Raw genomic sequence first — 22,589 nt, 5'->3', positions numbered from 1 at the left:
TTTTAATGTTTTTTTGCCTTTAATAATGGCCTCTTTTTGCCATCAAGTTGCAGCTGACTTATGGCAACTCTGTGGGGTTTTCAAGGGAAGAGACATTCAGAGGTGATAGCCCAGACTAGCTCCATATCATCAGATCTCTGAAGAGAAGCAGGTTTGGCCCTTATCAGTATTTGAATGGAAGACCACCAAGGAAGAAGACCAGGGTCACTATAGACAGGCAGGCAATGGCAGATCACCTCCAACAAATCAACAAATAAAAAGTTGAGAAAAGCAATGTGTCCGCTTCACAAGACTATGATGAAATGAAAATGTGATATCAGAATTCTTGAGTTTACTGAGCTGCTGAAAGTCTAGGGGATCTCCTCTTCATAGGATCAGTTTCCCTTGGAAAAACAAAGATGAGTAGTGTATTCTTAATGATTTGTTTATTTACAGAGGTACATGGGCTGATTAGAGAGACATAGAAACAATATCCCCAAAGAAAAATCAATGTTTTGGAATCCCCCAGCAGCTTTGCTGCTGCTGCTTTATTGGCACAGTAGAATTGCTCATTATGGAAAACAAAGGGATATCACCTAATGTGGCAACCACAAACTGAAGTGTAACTTGTAAATAAAGCTACACATAAGATAGTGTTATTTTTATTATTATTTAGCATACTTATATTCTGGGGATTTTCCCTCAGGGGCCCCATAGTAGCTAATGATATGCAAAAAAAAAAAAAGCAAGAGGCTTGTCTCTAAACTGGTGGCTCTTGGACATATGGACATATGAAGCTGCCTTATACTGAATCAGACCCTTGGTCCATCAAAGTCAGTATTGTCTACTCAGACTGGAAGTGGCTCTCCAAGGTCTTAATCTTCTACTCCAGGGGTGGCCAAACTTGTTTAACGTAAGACCCACATAGAATAAACAACAGATGTTTGAGAGCCCCAAGGCAGGCAGGATGGAAGGTGGAAAGAAAGCAAATAGTTGGGGAGGGAGACGTGGAAAGAAAGCAACTTTAAATGCATTCTCTAAGCCACCAGCTGGCTTGGCTTGGAGAACTGATTTAAAGAGACTTTAAATGTCTTCTCAAACTCTGACCAGTGGAGCAGAGGGGACTTTGAGAGCCACACAATATGTGTTAAAGAGCCACAAGTTATTAATGAAAGGAAAAAACTCATCACCATGACCATGCCATTTTGGTGACAGCCCATATTTTCCAAACTGACACTTTCAAAGACAAAACTGATTTGGGCCTCCTATCCTGGTACATAGGTATGACTTACCTATATTTCATGTTCTTGGTCCAGCAACTGCCTATTGGCATGTCCATTGTCAATGGTTAGGTCAGCTTAAGCCTAGAAGGCTTCATATAATAGACCATATATTTCAAATGTACAAATAATAATAGGATAAGGATATCTAATAACCAAGAGTATAAAAACAATAAGCAGGAGACAAATATCCATGGAGCTGTAACCCAATGATGTCTTCTATGGATGTACATGAGAATCATAGATTTGGTTGTCAGGGATTTGGGTAGGCTTTGGATTTATTGCAGCTTGACCCCAACAGCAAATAAAGACTCTGTACAACAGGGTGCTCTGTAACTTGGATCATATCTTTCCCACCATTATTATGTTGCCTGCCTTTAATGTTATAAGCATATTATACATGCATGTGCAATACATAAAAGGATCACCATGAGGAAAAACAATAATGATATTTCCAGCAAACTTGTTAGGGTATCACAATCTTTCTTTTTCTGTAAGGCAGGCATTATAGAAAGTATGTACTGAGATTTTTTGAAGACCATTCAGAAGTAATGTCCAGATCTCATGAAGTGATGGTATCATTTTACTCTGCTCTGGTAAGACCTCACTTGGAGTGTTGTGTTCAGTTTTGGTCACCACATTTTAAGAAGGATATAGACAAGCTGGAAAGGGTCCAGAGGAGGACAACAAAGGTGGTGAGGGTTCTGCAGACCGAGTCTTATGAAGAAAGGGTGAAGGAGCTGAGTATGTTTAACCTGGAGAGGAGGTGGCTGAGAGGTGATATGATCACCATTTTCAAGTACTTGAAGGGTAGTCATATTGAGGATGGTGTGGAATTGTTTTCTGTGGCCCCAGAAGGTAAACCAGAACCAGTGGGTTGAAATTAAAATGAGAAGAGTTTCCAGTTCAACATTAGGAAGAACTTCCTGACAATTACAGCGGTTCCTCAGTGGAACAGGCTTCCTTGGGAGGTGGTAGGCTCTCCTTCCTTGGAAGTTTTTAAACAGAGGCTAGATGGCCATCTGACAGAAGTGCTGATCCTGTAAATTTAGGGGAAGGTACTTGTGAATCTCCTGCATTGTGCAGGGAGTTGGACTAGATGACCTGGGGGGGTCCTTTCCAATTCTATGCTTCTAATTATAAAGATGATCAAATCTGGACATGCCATGCTTCTCTTAATCTTTGCACCCTTTGAAGTGACAGAATAGTCAAAGGAAGCCACCTGGCAGCTGGCCAAAGTCACTCCCAAAAGACAAACTGTTGGATCAGACAACTTCTTTGGAAACAGACAACTTCTTTGGATCAGACAACTTCTTTGGAAACTTTGGAAACCAGGAACAAAGCAGACCACAGGGCATGAAGGCTTTATATCTATGCAAGGGTGAGAAATAAAAGTTCAGGCCCAACAAAGACCAATTATATTAAAAATAAGGAACATATAGTGATCTTGCCCTCTCCCCTCCCTCTTGTACAGGACTTTCCCCTTGTTTCTTCTTTCTTTCTTGCAGAACAGCTCATACATCTATTTTCTTATTATTTGTTGGACTAAGGCTGTCCCCCCCTGTCATGTTATTATAGATTTTAATGCTGGCCCAGCCTAGGGACTTGAGGGAAGAGACAAAATCACCTACTAATATTCTACTCCTGTAATGACACATGAACAAAATATTTTATTTAACTTTGAGAGGGAAAGGTCAGGGTGAGATGTATGAGGTGAACCAATAATAAAAACAGAACCAGTGGGTTGAAATTAAAATGAGAAGAGTTTCAGCAAATTTGCTGCCAACAAGTAAGTGTTTTTACTTTTCAAAAAGATATTTTCAACTTTGAAGACGAAGCTTTCTTTTCAGTATCTGTTTAAACACTCAGTCATAGGTTCCTGAGTTTTATTTGACTCTTAAGTTTTAGAAGGCAGGGGCATACAACTAGGAGTGTGCAAAAACACTCCAGTAAAATTCAGATTTAGGGTTATTTGGGGCAAAATATTTGGGGGCCCTAACATCCCTGAATATCAGAATGCAGGGGTTCCATTGTCTTGAGTTTTGTAATGAGTGTAAAGATTATAATTCAGCAATCTCTTGTTCCAGTATGTTTTCTGAAATGATGTTGCAGTAAAACAGGTTGCTCGGCTTGGTGAATCTTGATTTCAGATGTGTCCATTCCTTTTTTGTATACCCAGGCTACAAAGGCACTGGGTTCAACAGCTGGGCAGTAGTTGTTAGGGTTGTGTCACTGGACTGGTCACTATTAGGTTAGCACAGGGCTCAGCTGCTTAGCACCAGTGCATTCATTACACTTTTTCTATGCTGTGGTCCTTGCAGAAAGCACCCTCCAGGTTTGTAATTCAGAGAGATTCTCAGATTTCATTTCATTTCATTGCATTTTCATTTTATTCGATTTATATCCCGCCCTACCCCACCGAAGCGGGCTCAGGGCGGCTCACAACACAGAGGGTTCTAACAATAAAATTCTAATTTTAAATACAATAACAGTTTACATCATTAAAACATTAAAAAACATTAAAAAACATTAAAATCAGTACTTCAGTCCAACAATATACTATGACTTCCTATTGATGTTTTGATAGTTTTAGTGCCGGTCAGTTATAGGCCAACCGGAAGAGGACTGTCTTACAGGCCCTGCGGAATTGTCCAATATTCCGCAGGGCCCTGACCTCTTCCGGTAACTGGTTCCACCAGCAAGGGGCTGTTATGGAGAAGGCCCTATCCCTAGTTGACTTCAGCCGGGCCTCCTTTGGTCCGGGGATTACAAGCAAATTTTGGGAGCCTGATCGCAGTACTCTCTGGGGGACATATAGGAAGAGACGGTCCCTAAGGTAGGCAGGTCCTAGACCATATAGGGCTTTAAAGGTAATAACCAGCACCTTGTACCGGACTCGGTATATTATTGGCAGCCAGTGCAGTCTTCGGAGGCCCGGCTGAATGTGCTCCCGTCTAGGGAGCCCTAATAGCAGCCAGGCAGCGGCGTTCTGCACTAGCTGCAACTTCTGGGTTCGGCACAGAGGCAGCCCCATGTAGAGGGCATTACAATAATCCAACCTTAAGGTGACCGTTGCATGGATCACTGTTGCTAGATCGTCCTGCTCTAGGAAGGGAGCCAACTGCCTCGCCCGCCTAAGGTGAAAAAATGCGGACTTAGCAGTGGCTGTTACCTGGGCCTCCATAGTTAAAGCAGGCTCAAGTAGTACCCCCAAGCTCTTGACCCTGTGCGCCATTGTCAGAGGCACACTGTCAAGGGCTGGAAGGGGAATTCCCCCCCCCCCCAGACCATGGCGACCCAAGCAAAAGACCTCTGTCTTCGCTGGATTTAGTTTCAGCCTACTCAGCCTGAGCCATCTATCCATGGCTTGTAATGCCCGGTCCAGGTTTTCTGGGACACAGTCGGGCCGGCCGTCCATGAGTAGATAGAGCTGGGTGTCATCAGCATACTGGTGACAACCCAGCCCATGCCTCTGGGCAATCTGGGCAAGGGGGCGCATGTAAATATTAAACAACATTGGGGAAAGAACTGCCCCCTGAGGCACCCCACAATCCAGTGCGTGCCTCTGGGACAGCTCACCCCCAATTGCCACCCTTTGTCCCCGACCATCAAGGAACGAGGAGAGCCATTGTAAGGCCAACCCCTGAATCCGCATGTCGGCGAGACAATGGGTCAGCAGCCGGTGGTCAACCGTATCGAACGCTGCCGATAGGTCCAACAACACCAGCACTGCCGAGCCGCCTCGATCCAGATGCCGCTGGAGGTCATCCATCAGAGCGACCAGGACAGTCTCCGTCCCATGACCCGGAAGGAAACCGGACTGATGGGGGTCAAGAACGGAAGCATCCTCCAGAAAGCTTTGCAACTGCAACGCCACTGCCCTCTCAATGAGTTTACCCAAAAAGGGTAAATTCGAAACCAGCCGATAGTGTGTCAATTCGGCAGGATCTAACGTTTGTTTCTTCAGTAGAGGGCGGACCACAGCCTCTTTCAGAGGTGCTGGAAAATGCCCTTCCATCAGGGATCTGTTTATGATATCCCGTACAGGATATCTAAGCTCCCTCTGGCAAGCTTTAATAAGCCAGGAGGGGCAGGGGTCCAGATTACAAGTTGTAGGGCGAGCAGATGCAAGGATCCTGTCAACTTCCTCCAGGCTGAGAGCACTGAAACCATCCAGGACACACTCTGAAGACAGGCACGGAGCCTCAGGTTCACATACTGTCTCCAATATGGCGGGAAAGTCGTGGCGGAGCAATGCGACCTTATCTGCAAAAAAGTTCGCAAAAGCCTCACAGCCAATCTCCAATTCTTTAGAATTTGGTCTGCCTTATGGCAGAGCTATAAGGGTCCGAATTGTATTAAACAGTTGTGCCGGGCGCGAAGTTGCAGATGCAATCTTAGCCGCAAAGTATGTTTTCTTTGTGGCCTTGACTGCCATCTCATAGGACTTCATTACTTCTCTATAAGATGTTCTAATCGCTTCGTCTTGAGTATGCCACCATTGCCTCTCTAGCCATCTGAGTCCACGCTTTAATTGCCGCAACTCCTGGTTATACCAGGGTGCCGACTTTTGGCGGGGGCGCAGAGGGCGCCTAGGTGCGATCTCGTCGATGGCCTGGGAGAGCCCATCGTTCCAAGACTCTACCAAGTCATCCAAGAAACCGCCAGGGATCCCATAGAGCCGTCAGGAACTGTTCCGGATCCATCTGGCTCTGCAGGAGAGCTAAAATACACTCGCCGCCTAAACAGGCTTGGGGTGGGACATCCACACGAGCCTTGAGGGCATAGTGGTCTGACCATGGCACTGCTTCAGCAGTAACATCATCCACTAAAACTCCCGCCGTGAAGATCAAGTCTAACATGTGCCCCGCCTGGTGAGTGGGCGTTGTAACAATTTGGGAGAGTCCTAGTGTCGCCATAGATGACACCAGGTCCGTCGCCTGACTGGAGGTCGCGTTATCGGCATGGACATTGAAGTCACTGAGGATCAAGAGCCTTGGGTGCTCCAATGCCCAGCCTGCTGCGGCCTCCAGTAGGGACAGTAAGGCGCTAGCCGGTGCGTTAGGCGGTCGGTACACCAGCCAGATCGCCAACCCCTCCCCAACGTCCCATGCCAGACCGGCACATTCAATGCCCTCAATCTCCGGGGCTGGGAGAGCCCGGAAGGAGTAAGCCTCTCGTATGGATAGAGCCACCCCTCCCCCCCACCCGCTAATCCATGACTGGTGAAAGACCGAGTATCCTGGGGGCGCCATCTGGGAGATAGCTACAGTCTCCCCGTCACGCACCCAGGTCTCGGTCACGCATGCCAGGTCCACATCCTGTTCGGACAGGAAGTCCCGAAGGGTAGAGATTTTATTGTTTATGGACCTGGCATTGCATAACACCAGTGATGGAGGTGAGTATTTTAACCTGGCTCCACAACCTGTCACCATCGGGATGGGACACAGGCTGGAAGGGGGCCGAGACTTGTCATGTCTCGGCCTCCTTCCTTTATAATTCTGCCTGCTCCCACCATCATACCTTCCCCTCCCCAGGAGTACTGGAATCCCCAGACCAGTCATCTCCTGCCAGTGTTAGCAGAAATTCAACCCGGTGCACAGCTGAGTCTATTGATTTCCCTCCTCCGCCCTCCCTTCTCTAGCCGATTTATCGATTAAACTAGCCTGCCAATAATGACCAATAGTTATTTAATTTAGGACCCTACCCCACTCTACCTATTATTCATTAGCTAAAATATAATTTAATTAATTAAATCCGTACAGCTCTTTAATTATAAAACCCTCCCAACTCAATTTATCTGCCCTAATTAATTTGCCATAATTATCGTTCTTCCATTTAGCTAATTAATAAATAAATCAAAATCTTATTAAATAACCAACAATTTACTAATTATACAATCCAATCTAATAATAGTGGCAGCTAAAATAGACTAGAATTGGGGAATTAAAAAGGGGGGGATGTAAACAACCAAGTAGAAAGTGCTGCTATTTTAAAGTGTCAGTGCCTATAAGGTGCGGATGTTCTTATTCCTATTTTTGGGATGTTCATAGAGAGCAGTTCGTAAAGGGCATTAGCCATAAAGTGCAGGTGTATTTGTACCAGGGGCATGATCATATCCAGAGGCATAGTATATTGCCTTGCTATCTGGCAACCTGGAGCAGCCCGCCGCACAGCCTAAGGGACCCAGGGGGGTGCCAACCTCCCTGTGTACCCCCAGCCGCACGGCCAGTGCCCTCAGGCACACTAGAGAGTCCCAGGCGTTCACCGCCTGGCAATGCCTCAGCCCCGCCGATCTTCTGGCCGGTCTTTGTCCACGGTCGCCGGTCACCCCCCCCAACTCCCCAGTCTCAACAACACAGGGTGGGGGGGAGGGGGAGAGAGGTGCAGTCGTCTCACTGGCAGCCTCGGCCGCCTTAGTGCCTTGCTCCGTCGTCTCCTCTCACAGCCCAGCCGCCGCCGCTCCCAGTGGCTCAGCCGGCACCACCGTCGTCGCCTCCGGCTACCCGGCTCCGGCGCTTCCACCTCACACTGCCCGATTCCGCTTTCAGCCCTGATCCGCTCTCTGCTCTCAGCTCTCAGCTTTACTCAGCTCCGCCACCTCCCAACAAGCAACCACGGTCGTCCCAGTGCTCAACGCTCCTCCACGGCTGGTCCACACCCCAGAACAAATCGGCCCGCAGCGTCACCCAGGCAGACCACGCCCAAGCCGACCACGCCGCTTCTACTCCGCTCTGGCCGGTTCCGCAGGTAACCGCTTGTTTTCTCGGGGAGAGGGCAAGGTAGCAAGTTGTCGACCAAATACTCGCCTTCCCCAACAGCATATACACCGTATAGGCAACAGCAGGAAGTTTTAGTAGATAATAAAGGTGGCAGAAAGCTGTTATTCGAGGAGAATTAGCTCCAAGCTCCCTCGACTGCCGCCATCTTGGTACCCATACATGTGAAGCTAAGGTCCTCTGTGTGTGTGTGTGTGGTACTGGCAATGCCACAGTGGCACATGTTTTGCTTGGGCACATAGCACTGTTATGCTCCTTACAAACAAGTATCCTCCTCACAGTTGGCTATTCACTGTCGAGATTCTCTAGAAGAATCTGACTGCTGCATGTGTTTGCAAGTTTTTCCCATCTTAGGAAACAATGAGGAATGGGGCAACCACTTTGGGGTCCCATAGAATGGGAACCTCTGATCAAATCTTTTTAAAACTTGGGGGTTCTGTGGGAGAGAGACTCCCACAGCTGCCCTGCAAATCTGGTGCCTCTCCCTGACTCCCCCAGCCACCATTCATTATACCCTATTTTGCTATTGACTTCAACGGCCCATAGGGTTTAATGGAGCTGAATAGCCACCAGATTTCAGTGGCTATTCAGGACTGATAAATTTGATGCTGTATACAGTTGAATCAGATTCTCTGATCTGATTAAGCTGTATACAGCACCAAATACAGCTGAATCAGCTGTTTTGCAGGGTTGTATTCAGTTCAGGTGAACTGAACGTGCACCCCTACATAAAACCGAGTTCTCTATATAAAGACCAGGGATCACTCATTGTTTTAGAGCTATTTCCCTTTCCACTGAATAAGGATTACTTCTCTTGATTAGAAGCTCTGTTTCTTTTTATCTTGAATGGAGATCCACTATGATCCATTCAGTCCTTCAGCCTCTTTTCCAATCCGCAGTCAGTGCTCAGCTCTCTCTTCTTCAGCTGTCAGTTATTATCATTTCTTAACTGATGCTCTCCATGGAATTCTGTTTGAATAGCCTGTCACTCAAAGGTTCTTGGACTTTGTGGGCGTTTTCGCACTGACCTTAATCAGCAGCGACGCCCCTCTTCACCGCGCAGGATCGGCGCGGATTTCGCACTAATTGCCGCAGAGCACCCGGAAGAGCCGGAAAGTCCCGTGGCTTTTGCGGCGCAAACGGAAACCGCCAAAAACCAGTTTCCATTTGCGCCGCAAAAGCCGCGGGACTTTCCGGCTCTTCCGGGTGCTCCGCGGCAATTAGTGCGAAATCCGTGCCGATCCTGCGCGGTGAAGAGGGGGTCGCTGCTGATTTAGGTCAGTGCGAAAACGCCCTGTGAGGCATTAAGCCTTGACAGTCCATCACATATGTATATTAATATAAATGTAGAATTGCCTACAGCATCCCAAATAACACAATTTGGCCTGAGCTCATCAGGGTTTGGAAACTAAGCATGATTTGCAATGCAAAGTACTTGGTTGGAAGGCCAGCATGGAAGACTGGGATTGCTACGAGGAGAAAGGCAACAGAAAACCATCTTTGCTCATCTCTTGCCTTGAACATCCCATAGTTGGGGTCAGTTGTGACTTGACAGCACGTTCTAAGTTTATAATTACCTAAATTTTCTTTTCCCTGACTAGTTTTGATAAATCACCCTCTTTTCTGTCATCGTTTCTTCTATTGTATGTTTTCCTGCTCATTCTTCTTTATTCTGTAACCATCTATTAGAGTGTAGTTTTTTTAGATTTCTCCCTGATAACTCACAATGAGATGTGGTGTCCCTTAGTGCTATTGTGTGATGCTAACACACACTCATGCAGCCCAGCTAACTCAGAAATAGTTCTTCCTCTAGTGCCTGATTAAAGTTTGAATTTCCCAAAGAACATCCATGCCTTCTGTTTTCAAAACATATAACCTCACAAGGGAGACTTTTGCAAAAGTCCAGTAGTGTTTGGCTTCATTAGTTCCTAATTAGCTCTGTTGTGCTGCTCTTGTTCATTAAGACTGAGAAATACAACAGAGGAGTGTTAATGAGATCTCTTGGTTCTGTTTAAAGTCAGCAATATAGCAAATGAGAGAAGAATAAGATAAATGCTTTGTGCTTTTTGCCTGATCATATTATGCATTAAAGCTAACCTAGGAGAATGCAGACAAGTATGTCTCAAAGCGTTGTTTGCCATAAATTTGTTATTAACACATCTAATTGCCAGTCTCATTAAATAGTTCCCAGGTGGAAGCTGCATTCTCCTTTGTTTTGTAACTGATCTTCAGTGATGATCTCATAAGTTTAACTTTCTTGAAAACTTAAACAAAATGACAGTATGGAACCATTTGCTTAATGGGTTTCTAATGAACTAAAAATCTCAGGTTGTAGTTGTGGTGATCACAGTTGTGTTCTGTCTTTTGTAGTCTTCTTCTCATTCCTGCAGGTCACTTTATTTTCTGCTCCCTTTTATCAGAACAATTCACTCTGCTGGTGTCTTCACTATCACTAGCACAAATTGTTTTTTGCATTAACTATGAGACTTTATTTTAATCAGTCAAGTAATTCCTTGGTATCACACACAGAGAAGTTTACAATTATTTATTGATAATATAAATGCCATCCCTACTGTGGAATAAAATGAGACTTTGTGTACATCTTAGCATGTGTTCCATCCCCCTCCTTGTTTTCCTATGTTCTCATCTCAACTGCATTATATTGTCTTACTAGAAATCTTTGCTGTTAGATTAAAATGTTTAATTACTTTATTTATAACATTTTAATGTTGCCTTTCCACCCAGTCAGGTTCTATAAGGCAGTGAACACCAAAAAATTAAACAATTAAAATTTAGTTGAAATGATAAAATAATTCAATTAAAACACGTAAACAAAAAATACTAGAAGGACAGCCAGTAGCTTTTACTTAGGGTTTGCCAAATGAAAAAAACAAAAAGTCTTCACCTGCTGGTTGAAGACACCAATAGAGGGAGACACACTATTGCCACCCCAGTCGGAATAATGAGACAGACAACAAAATATGGATTAAAGAGCAACTTTATTACCTTAAAATGGCAAGGGAAACAGTGGGGACAGGTTAAGCCAGGGGTCAAACAGACCACCTCCTTAACCTGGAACTGGGCGAGCCCCAGGCCCCGGGTGGGAGCCAACCCAACGGCTCGGACCCGGCCGGCCACGCGGAAGATCCATTCACCTGTGCTCCACCATCCCCCAAGCCGTGCAGCCATGGATGTGGACAATTCCAAGTGACGGGATCCCAAGGCTCCCTGGAGCCAACCTTGGGCCGTATAGCTTAACGGTCACCCCAGGGACAATTAAAATTTAGTTGAAATGATAAAATAATTCAATTAAAACGCGTAAACAAAAAATACTAGGACAGCCAGTAGCTTTTACTTAGGGTTTGCCAAATAAAAAAAACAAAAAGTCTTCACCTGCTGGTTGAAGACACCAATAGAGGGAGACACACTAATATCTCTAGGGAGGAAATTCCAAAGTTTTGGTGCCATGACTGCAAAGACCTTCTCTTGGATTGCCAACCATCTAGCCTCAAATGGTAGGGACAACCAAAACAGGGCCTCCAAAGATGACTGGAGTGTACAGGTAGGTTTATTTGGGAGGAGGTGTCCTTAAGGTATGTTGGTCCCAGGCCTACAACCCACTCCAGTCAGTACTCTGACTGCAGCCTTCTGTACCACCTGTAGCTTCTGGACAGTCTTTAAAGGCAGCCCTATGTAGAGTTCATTGCAGTGATATAATCTATATGTTTCCAGGGCATGCACCACACTGGCAAGATTTTTTCTGCCCAGAAAGGGCTGCAGCTTATTTATCTTTATTCATCCACACCTGTTTATTATATTTACCCATAGTTTTGTTTTATTTATCTTTATTCATCCACACTTACCATTTATTAATCCACAGTTAGCACTACTTGCTCATATTTTAGAACACCTTTATGAATTTCTTGAACGTTATTCAGATTCCCAAATCCAGAGAACAAATGAACTCATGAAGCTGCCTTATATTGAATTAGACTATTGGTCTATCAAGGTCAGTACTGTCTACTCAGACTGGCCGTGGCTCTCCAGAATCTCAGGCAAAATCTCTGTTAGAACTGCATAGGCCTTAGCTGGGTGCAAGAATACAGTCTATGTCCTGAAATCTGGATGGGGAGGGAGAGGATTTGTAACAGTACCATGGCACTAACTGCCAAACTGCACATTATAATGTTTAACATGTTGTGCCTGAGTTCCCCTGACCTAATCAGGCTGACTCAGTCACACATATCAACTGTGAGGGTACTTCTACAACTATGGAGCCCCAGTTTGAGTTGGGATTGTAGTGTCAGAAGGGAGAAGGGGCTCCAACCTTCCTCCCCATGCCATTTTCCTGGCTTAGATTTTTCTGTATGGGTACTGCTTACCCTTTTGGGTTACTATACCTATATAGATGAGCTAAAAATGCAGCCCTCACAACAGCACAACCAGCACTCCCTCAAGGGCAGATTGGGTTGGGAAAATTCAATGGGGAAACTGAATTCCCTTCTCCCCCAGCACTATGGTCCTGAGTTAATCAGAGCTCTGTGTGCTTTGGCAACAAGTTCCCTTGCAGCTGATTGTCTGAGTCAAAGTCAGGTTAGGGGGAGTTCAGATACACCACACTAAAGTTGAATCCTAAAATGAACAGTCTGTTTTATTTTTCCTACTGGGGATTAGGGATGCCAGCCTCCAGGTGGGACAACAAGAGAATCATGGAAGAAGGTACAAAGCAAGAAAATAGCCAAGAAGAAATAATTAACAAACATCAACAGTTTTAATAATTCATACAATATTTATTCCAAGTTAAGTTGTAAACATCACAATTCATAATACAAAGCTTCCAAGGTATATAATCAGTTTATAAGGTGCAAAGCGGTATTATTCAATAGAGGTCAGTTCTCCTTTCCACTTTTGATTTCTATTATCTTTCTCCTTAATTCCATGATCCAAACTGGGACTCTCAGTGGCCATGAAAACTCAATGTGTTAAGTGATCCATACATGAATTTCCTGTTGTTCTGTACAGGCAGGTCAATGGAGATGTCAGCTGCCAAACAAATCCACTTAGCTGCCAATGCCAATACTGTTTTCACTGTATATCTACCATATACTCTGAAGTAAGTATTAATTGAACAAATATACCAAAAATAGTCTTTTTGTTTTATTTTTTTTTAATGCTAGTATTATTCTAGATTAGAATGCAGAATTATCTCCTAGAATATGGAGTGATGGCCATGGGCATAGATGGTTTTCAATGCTGGATTAAACCCTGTGGAGGCCCCTAGACAGTTGAAATCTTGGGGGGGGGGGCTTGCAAATTATCTCAGAGCCTGAGTGCCCACCCCACCACCCATGGCCCCCACTGCAGCCTGCAGGCACCTTCTTAAAAGTCCCTTTTAGTAAACTGCAGGAGAAAGACAGAAAGAAGCAAATTTGGTGGCAATGCCAGCAGCAGCTGCACCAGGCATATAGGGCAAAGAGCAGCTCAGTTGCTGGTTGTGCGTGCAGGCTGGGAGGGCTGCAAAGAGGGGGGAAACTGGGGCGGGGAGCCGAACTGGGGCCCCTGAAGGCGTGGGGGCCCATAGGCCAGTGTCTACTTGGCCTAATTGTTAATCTATCCCTGATGGTTTTAAATGGTGGTTAAACAGATTCATGGAGGATAGATCTGCCAGCGGCTACTAGCTATGGTGATGAAAGGAAACCTTGTATTCAGAGGCAGTAAACCTCTGGATACCAGTGCCAGGAAAAAAATGTCAGAGGATGGTGTCAGACCCTAAGCCCTGTTGTTGGACCTCCAAAGGAACTGGTTGGCCACTGTGTAAGTCAGGATGCTGGACTAGATGGACCACTGATTTGATCCACAGAGTTCTTCTTATGTTCTTATATTCTTATGATGGTGCTATGTTAATGAAAAAGGATAATTTGCAAAATGTAAGTTATTGTGAAAACTGTATTTCTAAATTTTCAAAAGATTTAATTTCCCCTGATCTAAAATGTGGTGCCATAATCTGTAATCCGATTGCTTCCTTCCTAATAAAGGGCATTTCAGGACAGAGTTACCAGGTTGAGCCTGGCAACTGGCAGAGAGTTTGGGAATGGGGACAAGAGGAGAGGTGATATCAGCTGTGTTGCTCCATCACTTCCAGGGAAAACCACAGAGTTCTACCTTGTGTTATCTCTAAATTTTCCCCAGAAGTGATGCAACAATACAGCTATTGTTTCTAGTTTTTGTTTATTTTTCTCCCACCACCAGCCAGTTTGGTGTAGTGGTTAAGTGCGTGGACTCTTATCTGGGAGAACCGGATTTGATTCCCCACTCCTCCATTTGCACCTGCTGGAATGGCCTTGGGTCAGCCATAGCTATTGCAGGAGTTGTCCTTGAAAGGGAAGCTGCTGTGAGAGCCCTCTCAGCCCCACCCACCTCACAGGGTGTCTGTTGTAGGGGAGGGAGGTAAAGGGGATTGTGAGTCTCTTTAAGACTCTGTTAGAGTGAAGGGTGGAATATAAATCCAATATCATCATCACTTGAAGCAGCAGCAGGCAGCTAGGGTTGCCAGCAGTTCTCCCTTCATAGTGATAGGGGTGGCAGCTCTATTTCAATAAGTTGAATAGATCAGGATATTTAGCAGAAATTATTTTTTTATTATTATTTTCACCATCAAAGGCCATGATGCATTACAATGTACAAGAAGACAGGTCCTTGCTCTGTTTATCACCTAAAGTTTAAAATAATGGGAGGACAATAAAGAGGTAGGAGTAGAGTTTTGCAAATGTGGAAAATTTGTTTGCTCATTCAAAGCACACATTATTAGGAACTAAGGTGTCATGTGGGGAAAAAATGGGTTTTGAGAGGCAGTTCCCCATGGCACAGAGTGGTAAAGCTGCAGTACTGCAGTCCTAGGCTCTGCTCACGATCCAAGTTCAAACCTGGTGGAAGCTGGGTTCAGGTAGCTGGCTTGAGGTTGACTCAGACTTCCATCCTTCCGAGGTCTGTGAAATGAGTACCCAGCTTGCTGGGGGGAAAGTGTAGATGACTGGGGAAGGCAATGTCAAACCACCCTGTAAAAAGTCTGCCGTGCTTGCACAGGGGACCTTTCCTTCCTTCCAGCATAAGGAGCAGCAAAAGAGTTTGGGAGAGTGAGGGAGCAAAGTGTCCAGTGGTGGAGAGTTGTACAGCTGGAGGAGTCTCGGGTAGGGATCTGATATGAAGTATGTATGTGTGTGCTGTCATGTCACAGCTGACTTATGCTGACCTTGGAGAGTTTTCAGGGCATGAGATGAACAGAGATGGTTTGGCATTGCCTGTCATTGGTTCACTTCTGAGAATCAATGAGATCAGGCTAGCTTGGATTATCCAGGTCAAGGAAATATGAAATAGAAAGAAGACCTTTTCAGTTACAATGCTGGAGCTCAAACTGTGCCTAAGGGGAAACTGCACTACCCACAATTCTCCTAATACCCAGAGTCACCATTTTGTGCGAATAGTTCAATGCATATATTTTCATAGTTACGGTTTGTGAACATGTACCATAAACAAAAACTGGGAAGCCAATCATGTATACTGAAGCTAATAATTATGCATATGACTGTATACACACAACATGATGACTGTACTTATCAGGAGGATGACAAGTAACATATTCTCCCCTTAAGCACAGCTGGAGTACCAAAGCTGTAATCAGTGAAAAGGACTAAGAGCAAAATTCTTTCAGCCTTTCTTTGATTGTAATTGCAAAAACAAAACAAACAAAATATAATCTGAACCTTTTCTTGTGCTTGAAATTCTCTTGAGACCTGACTGCATCGTCATAAAAATACAGCATTCTTATATCCTATTTTAGAAAAAGACATCAGGAAGAATGATTGGATCTGGCATCTAATTCAACATGACAGTTTAAATGACTTTTTTATTATTATTTTCACCATCAAAGGTCATGATGCTTTACAATGTACAAGAAGACAGGTCCTTCCTCTGTTTATCACCTAAAGTAACACCTAATATAACAGCAACAGCAGGTAGAAGAGGCTGCTTGTGGGGGAGGGGGGAGGGAGGAAAATAGAAAATGTGGTTTTGCTTTCTTGGCAAAATTCTTGGGATAGATTTCAGTGGATCCTAATTAACAATATTTTGCTGCAATTTTTTTGAAAGATACAGTCTAGAGAGCCATTTTGCGTCTCTGTTCATATTACTTCTTTATTCATGTCCCCATCTATTTCAGTAAGTCTAGCTCAGAAAATGGATTGTACTTGATTTTTTTTCTTGATATACTGAATTATATAGAAACAGAATGATGTCTCTCACACAACCATCTCAGCCAATGGTAGCCTGGGAAAAGCCTAGCCTATGTGGGTATCCAGCCATTCAACTGAGGCTGTGCTGAGCCAGTCAAGTACATATATCAGAACTCTAAATTCATCTCAGACCTGGCTTTTCAAATGCCCATAGGTGATGACATCTCGAGAGAAGACTCCTTGATGTGTTCATAAGAGTACATTCATAAAATAAGATTGAGGAAACTTGAAGTCAACATGAGGATAAAAGGGGCTGCCACAGATTTACGTGGTCACATGAAATGATGCTCATTATGGCTGAAGCTGGGGCTGGGGGTGGGGGGAGAAATCTGTGAGCCTTGCTTATTGCAAATGACTTGGGTGCTAAATCCAGCTTCCACTGAAACAAAAATGTTGGAGACTGAATATTATCTGGAAATGGTGAGAGCAATTGGGTTCCAGCTCTAGGTTGGGAAATTCTGAGAGGGTTGGGGTTGGGGAGTAGTGGGACTTCAGTGGGCTATAATGCCATACAGTTTATGCTCCAAAGCAGTCATTTTCTCCAGGGGAACTAATTTCTATCATCTGAAGAGCAGTTGTAATTCCATGGGATCTCCAGGGATCACTTAGAGGTTGACAACCCTGAGAAGCTTTTACTCAGACAACACATTATCTGTAGATCTATAAATATGTGCTGGACTGTTGGGGAGCTATGCTGATTATACACACTTCCAAACATTCATTTGCTTGAGAATTTCTTTCTTTCTAAAATCTCAAATTTAGAAAAGCAAGACTAAAGTAATGTCATAATTGGAGTTTCTTTTGATATAGGTGACATTAAAAAAGAGAAGAATCTAAAGAACAGAACTTGATTCCTGAGCAGCTACACTGAGTTGTGAGTAGATTCTATTTATGCAGTATCATTGAAAAGCTATCATATGTGATTAAAGTGATTAGAGCTTTTGCCTAATGGTAGAACACAACTCTTTTAAAAATTATTTTTCAATGGACCAGCCTCTGCTCACTGCCTCCTTTGAGGCAAGTGTACATTGTATTGAAGCCCTAATAGACTGATCCTCAAAACGTATTTGTCAGATGAACAAAATGAATTGCAGGAGTAGCTCTCTAGCTTGATTTTAAAATGGCTTAATCAGGAGGATTAAATCAGTTACTTCCCAAAGGGTTTTAGAACCAGTTCCATCAGTTGCCAAACTAGTAAAGGAGAAGTCCAGATAAGGGGCAATGACAGACATGCCCCATTATGACCTTTGGAGTTGGATCAATATTGCAAACAGGAAGGATGTAGTTTGCAAGTTTATTTAATAGATTTTATTTATTAGCTCTTCCAAGGAGTTTGGGATGGTTCTCACCACATCCTCAAACTCAGTCTGTGAGTTAGCTTAGCCTGAGAAGGGAGTGCCTGGTCCCAGGTCACCCACAGAACTCCATGGCAAGTAGGGATCTCTAGACTTATGTTTCCTTGGTCAAAGCCCGACATTCTGATGACTACAACACACTAGCTTATTGAGAAGTAAAAAAATGGAGAAGGATGGGGGTGGCTTGCTCTTATTCTAAAGGCACATTAGACAGCACAGAGTTAGCTGCAGTGACTCAGTGGTCAATAATATGGTTGTATCTTCTAACAAATTACACTGCACTTTTCTTTAACATTCAGTTCATGCTCTGTACTCCACCTTCTTGTTTCTTTTGTTCGTATACATCTTGGTTTATTTCACAGTTTCCCCCCTTTTCAAGCTTCTGAATACATAAACATAGGATCAGGCTTCCATGGTTATTCCTGCATCAGCATTCCTTTACGTCTTTGTTTTCATCTTAGTTTGTCTCGCATTGATCCAAAATTAACCTTCACTTTTCTTTCCATACAGCTGTGTAATTGTGAACTAGGGACTTTTTTTAAAATAATGCTGCATGTATGTAATTGTCCCCATGTATATATTTATGATCAATAAACAAGAATTTTTTTTTCTGTAGGCATGTAGCATTCTTCAGAGAAAAGTTTTCAGACTCAACATAAAATGTACTTTATTAGAATTCCAGACTTACAGTTGATGGAGATATGTTAAAAGTACACACACAAACACACATACATACAAACAAGCTGCATCTAATGATTATTTTTCTCAGATTCAGGATGATGGCTTTTCTTAACTCCTCTGAGGATGTAATTGATTGCTCTCCATTTGGAAATGGATCATGTCCTGAAAGCCTCATGCCAGTTGGTGTTCGAAGAGTCATGTACATATCCATAAGTGGAGTCATTGTCATTACAGTCTTTGGGAATTTAGCTATCGTAATTTCCATTTCCTATTTCAAACAGCTGCATTCTCCAACTAACTTCCTCATCCTCTCCATGGCAGTCACTGATTTCCTCCTGGGTTTCTTTATAATGCCCTACAGCATGATCCGATCTGTGGAAAACTGCTGGTACTTTGGGATCACCTTCTGCAAAGTCCACTACAGCTTTGATCTGATGCTATGTTTGGTTTCTATCTACCACTTATGCTCCATTGCTGTTGATCGTTTCTACGCCATCTGTTATCCTTTGCATTACTCATGCAAAATCACTATCCCTGTGATTAGGCAACTGATAGTCTTTTGCTGGCTGGCACCAGCCATTTTTGCTTTTGGAGTTGTTTTCTCAGAAATCTATGCTTCTGGCATAGAAGGTTATGCAACTTTAGTTGCATGTTCTAGTTCCTGTCCAGTTATGTTTAATAAACTGTGGGGAACAGTTCTGTTCTCATTTGGCTTCTTTATTCCTGGCTGTGCAATGATTGGGATTTATGCAAAAATTTTTGAGGTGTCCAAAAAGCATTTGAAAGCCGTGAAAAACAAACCCAAAAGATCCCAGGATGGTAAACAAAACCAGTTCTCCACAAGTAAAGATAGGAAAGCTGCCAAAACCTTGAGTATAGTGATGGGTTTTTTCATTTTATGCTGGTTTCCATGTTTCTTTGTAATTTTAATTGATCCTTTTATAGGTTTTTCAACACCTGCAGTATTATTTGATGTTTTAACATGGTTTGGCTACTTTAACTCTACCTGTAACCCATTAATATATGGCTTTTTCTACCCATGGTTTCAAAAAGCACTCAGGTATATCCTCTTAGGAAAAATATTCAGTCAACATTTCTGTACTGCTAATCTGTTTTCTGAAAATCAATAAATAAACTCATTTATCAAACCAAAGCATTTAGTGGTTTCTCTAGCATAAATGGTATTTTTGTTAGGTGTGGATTTACTAATATAAATTGAAATCTGTTTCCCTATGACTGAAGGTCAGGAAATGATTACTAGGCTAGTTCTGGCAGATGGAGGCATGGTATTATCAGCCTTGAACAAAAGATGGAACTACCTATCAGGTAGGTGACCAAGGAGTTATAAGCTGATAGGTGTCACAAGTTAAAATTACTGAACTGTTCAAGGGGTCAGAAGACCAGGTTCATGCATAGATGGTGCTAATCATTAGCTCACAACCATATGTGTGTGTGAAGTGCTGTCAAGTCACCACTGACTTATGGCGAACCCAGCAAGGGGCTTTCATCTGCAGAGTCTTTGGTTGTTTTCTATATATACCAAACTGGGGATTGGCAACTCTACTTCCCTTCCATTGTCTCTTATTATAGAATCAGTACTCTTTTCTGGATAATAAGGAATTATAAGAAAATGTTCAAAATCATTGGACAGTTATGGTATTGTTCTTCTACTGATATAAACTTATCAGACAGCCCTTCATTGCACATAAGCAGATAGCAGGTGTCACTATATGGCTAACAGGTAAAAGTCTTTATTTCTCAGATCAGACCTAAACTTTCTTGGAGAACTCAGGCTCTAGTGAAATGCAGCTATTGGGATTCTATTTCAAAAGTTTTTGGCACCGATTCCCAAATTCCAGAACTGAGAGGAACATCAAGAATAGATTTTGAAATACATACTGGAGGTGTGTGTGTGGGGGGGGGGTTGTTTTGCACAGCAGAGGCCTTGGAGAAGATAAGGAGAGCCCTAAACAGCTGGAAGGACTTATGTAGATATTAATCTCTCTGCCAGCAGCAACCTGATCACTAGGCAAATCTAGGGTTTTTTTTTGGATTACCTAAAAGTTGAGAGGAGGTTCTTCTACTGTGTTGACTGAAAGATTTCCACACTCTCCCCAGTGACCCCTGTGTGGCAGAATGCCAGGTGTGCCACACCCAGGTATGCCACAGAGTACCAGGTATGCAACCCCTCCACATTTGTCTTTCCATCTTCTGCAGGCACATGCAAAGGATGCACTGTGACCCAACTGTGTTGCCATCAAAGGAAAGAGTAAGGCAAGAAAATACTAGGCACCATGGTCTCTAGGCAGTACAGACCAACTAAATAGAGTGTGAAAATACAACAGAGAATAAGATATAATATAATAATATAATCTACACAGAAATGTCACAATATTAACACAGTCCACAAATGGTGAAAAACAACTTCAGTCCAATGTAATGTTCTATAGACACATTCCCCAAAACCTGTTGATATGAGGTCAAAGTTCCTGTATAATTTCTTTAGCTGTTCTTCCACAGGTACCAAGGGGACTTCTTTTGAACAAGAGATGAGCCTCTCACTGTGGAGAAAAGGATCCCTGAGCCTGACTTGCTATTGAAATATTTGTGGTTTTGTGTCATCTTCAAGAGCTCTAGCCTTCTTTTCTTAGTGTCTCAGAAATATGAAACTTCAAATGGAATGTCTTAGCCTCCAGTAATCACAAATAGCATATGCTAGCTTCACCAGTATCTCTAGGCTTCACGTTCTTAACCATATCTTAATCTCACCTTTCGTTGGTTTGTACTATCAAAGGAAAGAATGGCAGCCAGGAAGAAGAGGCCCACTTCCTCTCAGCAGGGGACCGTAGGAGACCCCACTAAGAAAGGCTCTCTGCACTCAGGCTGCCATAGGTGGGACTACATGGAGGGCCCAGGACCAAGAAGCAGTCACCCACCTCATCAGTGAGATGTGTGCTGTGGATGGCCAACCCCTTGGGGAGGATGTAGCCCTTCACTGGCAGCAATGGTGATGATCAAGGCTCAACTCTCCAGAGTGGAAGACAGAATCATGCACTTCACAGCAGACCTCTGGAGCAACCAGCACAATGGCTGGGGCAAGACCCAGGCCCCAGGAGGGGATGGTCCTGCCATTAGGTTACAAAGTGGTTTGCATTCATATGAAGGGGATGGATGCAAACCACATAGCAGAAAACATCACCACTGTGGTACTCTTTAAGTAGCATGATACAGAGTAACCTGAGGGTGTGGATGGGTGGCAACAACATCTTCCGTGGCTACATGGTCAAATAGGGTGATACCAAAACACTAGCAGAGGTGAAGCATGTTCACCTCAAGGGCACCATCTTCCTGGTGAACACACTTCAGCTGCTGGTGAAAGATGCTCTGGGGCTGGGGAGCACTGTCAAGGCCACCATGGATGCTGCTCCCCACAAGATGTGATTCTTGCTCAAGATCTGTCAGCCCCTGGCCACCCAATTCTTGTGCAGAATCAAGTCTGCCCATCTGCTGCATGAGAGGCAGGGGAAGGGGGATGAGGAACTCCACCTGCTAAAATCAGTCTAAGAAAATTCATCTGGATTATATCTAGGCATCTACCCAGGCTACCAATTCATGCTGGAACAGCATACAAAAACAGTGAGGATTCAAAGCTGCAGGAACAAATTAAACACCTTTGGGGGGGGGGAGCCTCAAAATTGCTGCTGTACTCTTGGCTTTCAAAGATATCTCTTTAGCATCCAAAGCCCAAGAGAGTGAATGCTGGAATGTAACTCCCAGATATTTATAAAATTGGACTTCTTCCGTAATGTAACCTGAGATGTTCTAGTGTAATAATTTCAGCCTATAAGATCTAGCAAAAATGAAAACCTTGGAATTTTTTGGAATTCATTACCAGATGTTCATCAGCACAATATTAAATGAAAATCACAGTTGATTGACAAAGCCCTACTCTAGTTACAGATACTAGAGCTTTGTTGTCCGCACATAGCATGACTGGAATCAAATGAGTCTCTAGCCACGTGGAGTGCAAAGACAGCATATTCAGTCTAGGGGCTAAATCATTAATGTAAAGATTAAACAAGATAGGAGCAAAGATACAACTTTGTCTTACACCCCTCCTGACCTCTATGGAAGCAGATAAACAGTCATTTATATCATAAAGGGCTCTAATCTGAGTATTCAAGTAAAGATAACTAATAAAAAAAAGTAACCCCACTGATATATTTC

At 43.5% G+C, this 22,589-nt stretch overlaps 1 protein-coding gene across 1 annotated transcript; it reads left to right on the top strand.

Moving 5' to 3' along the window:
* Nucleotides 1-18,474: 18,474 nt before the first annotated feature.
* LOC132586711 (trace amine-associated receptor 2-like) lies at nucleotides 18,475-19,492 on the top strand. Its single transcript, XM_060258780.1, has one exon. The coding sequence runs from the start codon at nucleotides 18,536-18,538 to the stop codon at nucleotides 19,490-19,492; it is 957 nt and encodes a 318-aa protein (XP_060114763.1). The 5' UTR covers nucleotides 18,475-18,535.
* Nucleotides 19,493-22,589: the final 3,097 nt, after the last annotated feature.

Source organism: Heteronotia binoei, chromosome 1 (genome assembly GCF_032191835.1).
Source record: "Heteronotia binoei isolate CCM8104 ecotype False Entrance Well chromosome 1, APGP_CSIRO_Hbin_v1, whole genome shotgun sequence".
Taxonomy (NCBI): Eukaryota; Metazoa; Chordata; class Lepidosauria; order Squamata; family Gekkonidae; genus Heteronotia; species Heteronotia binoei.
Note: the sequence above shows the minus strand (reverse complement) of the source record. Positions and strands in the feature narration are given on the sequence as shown.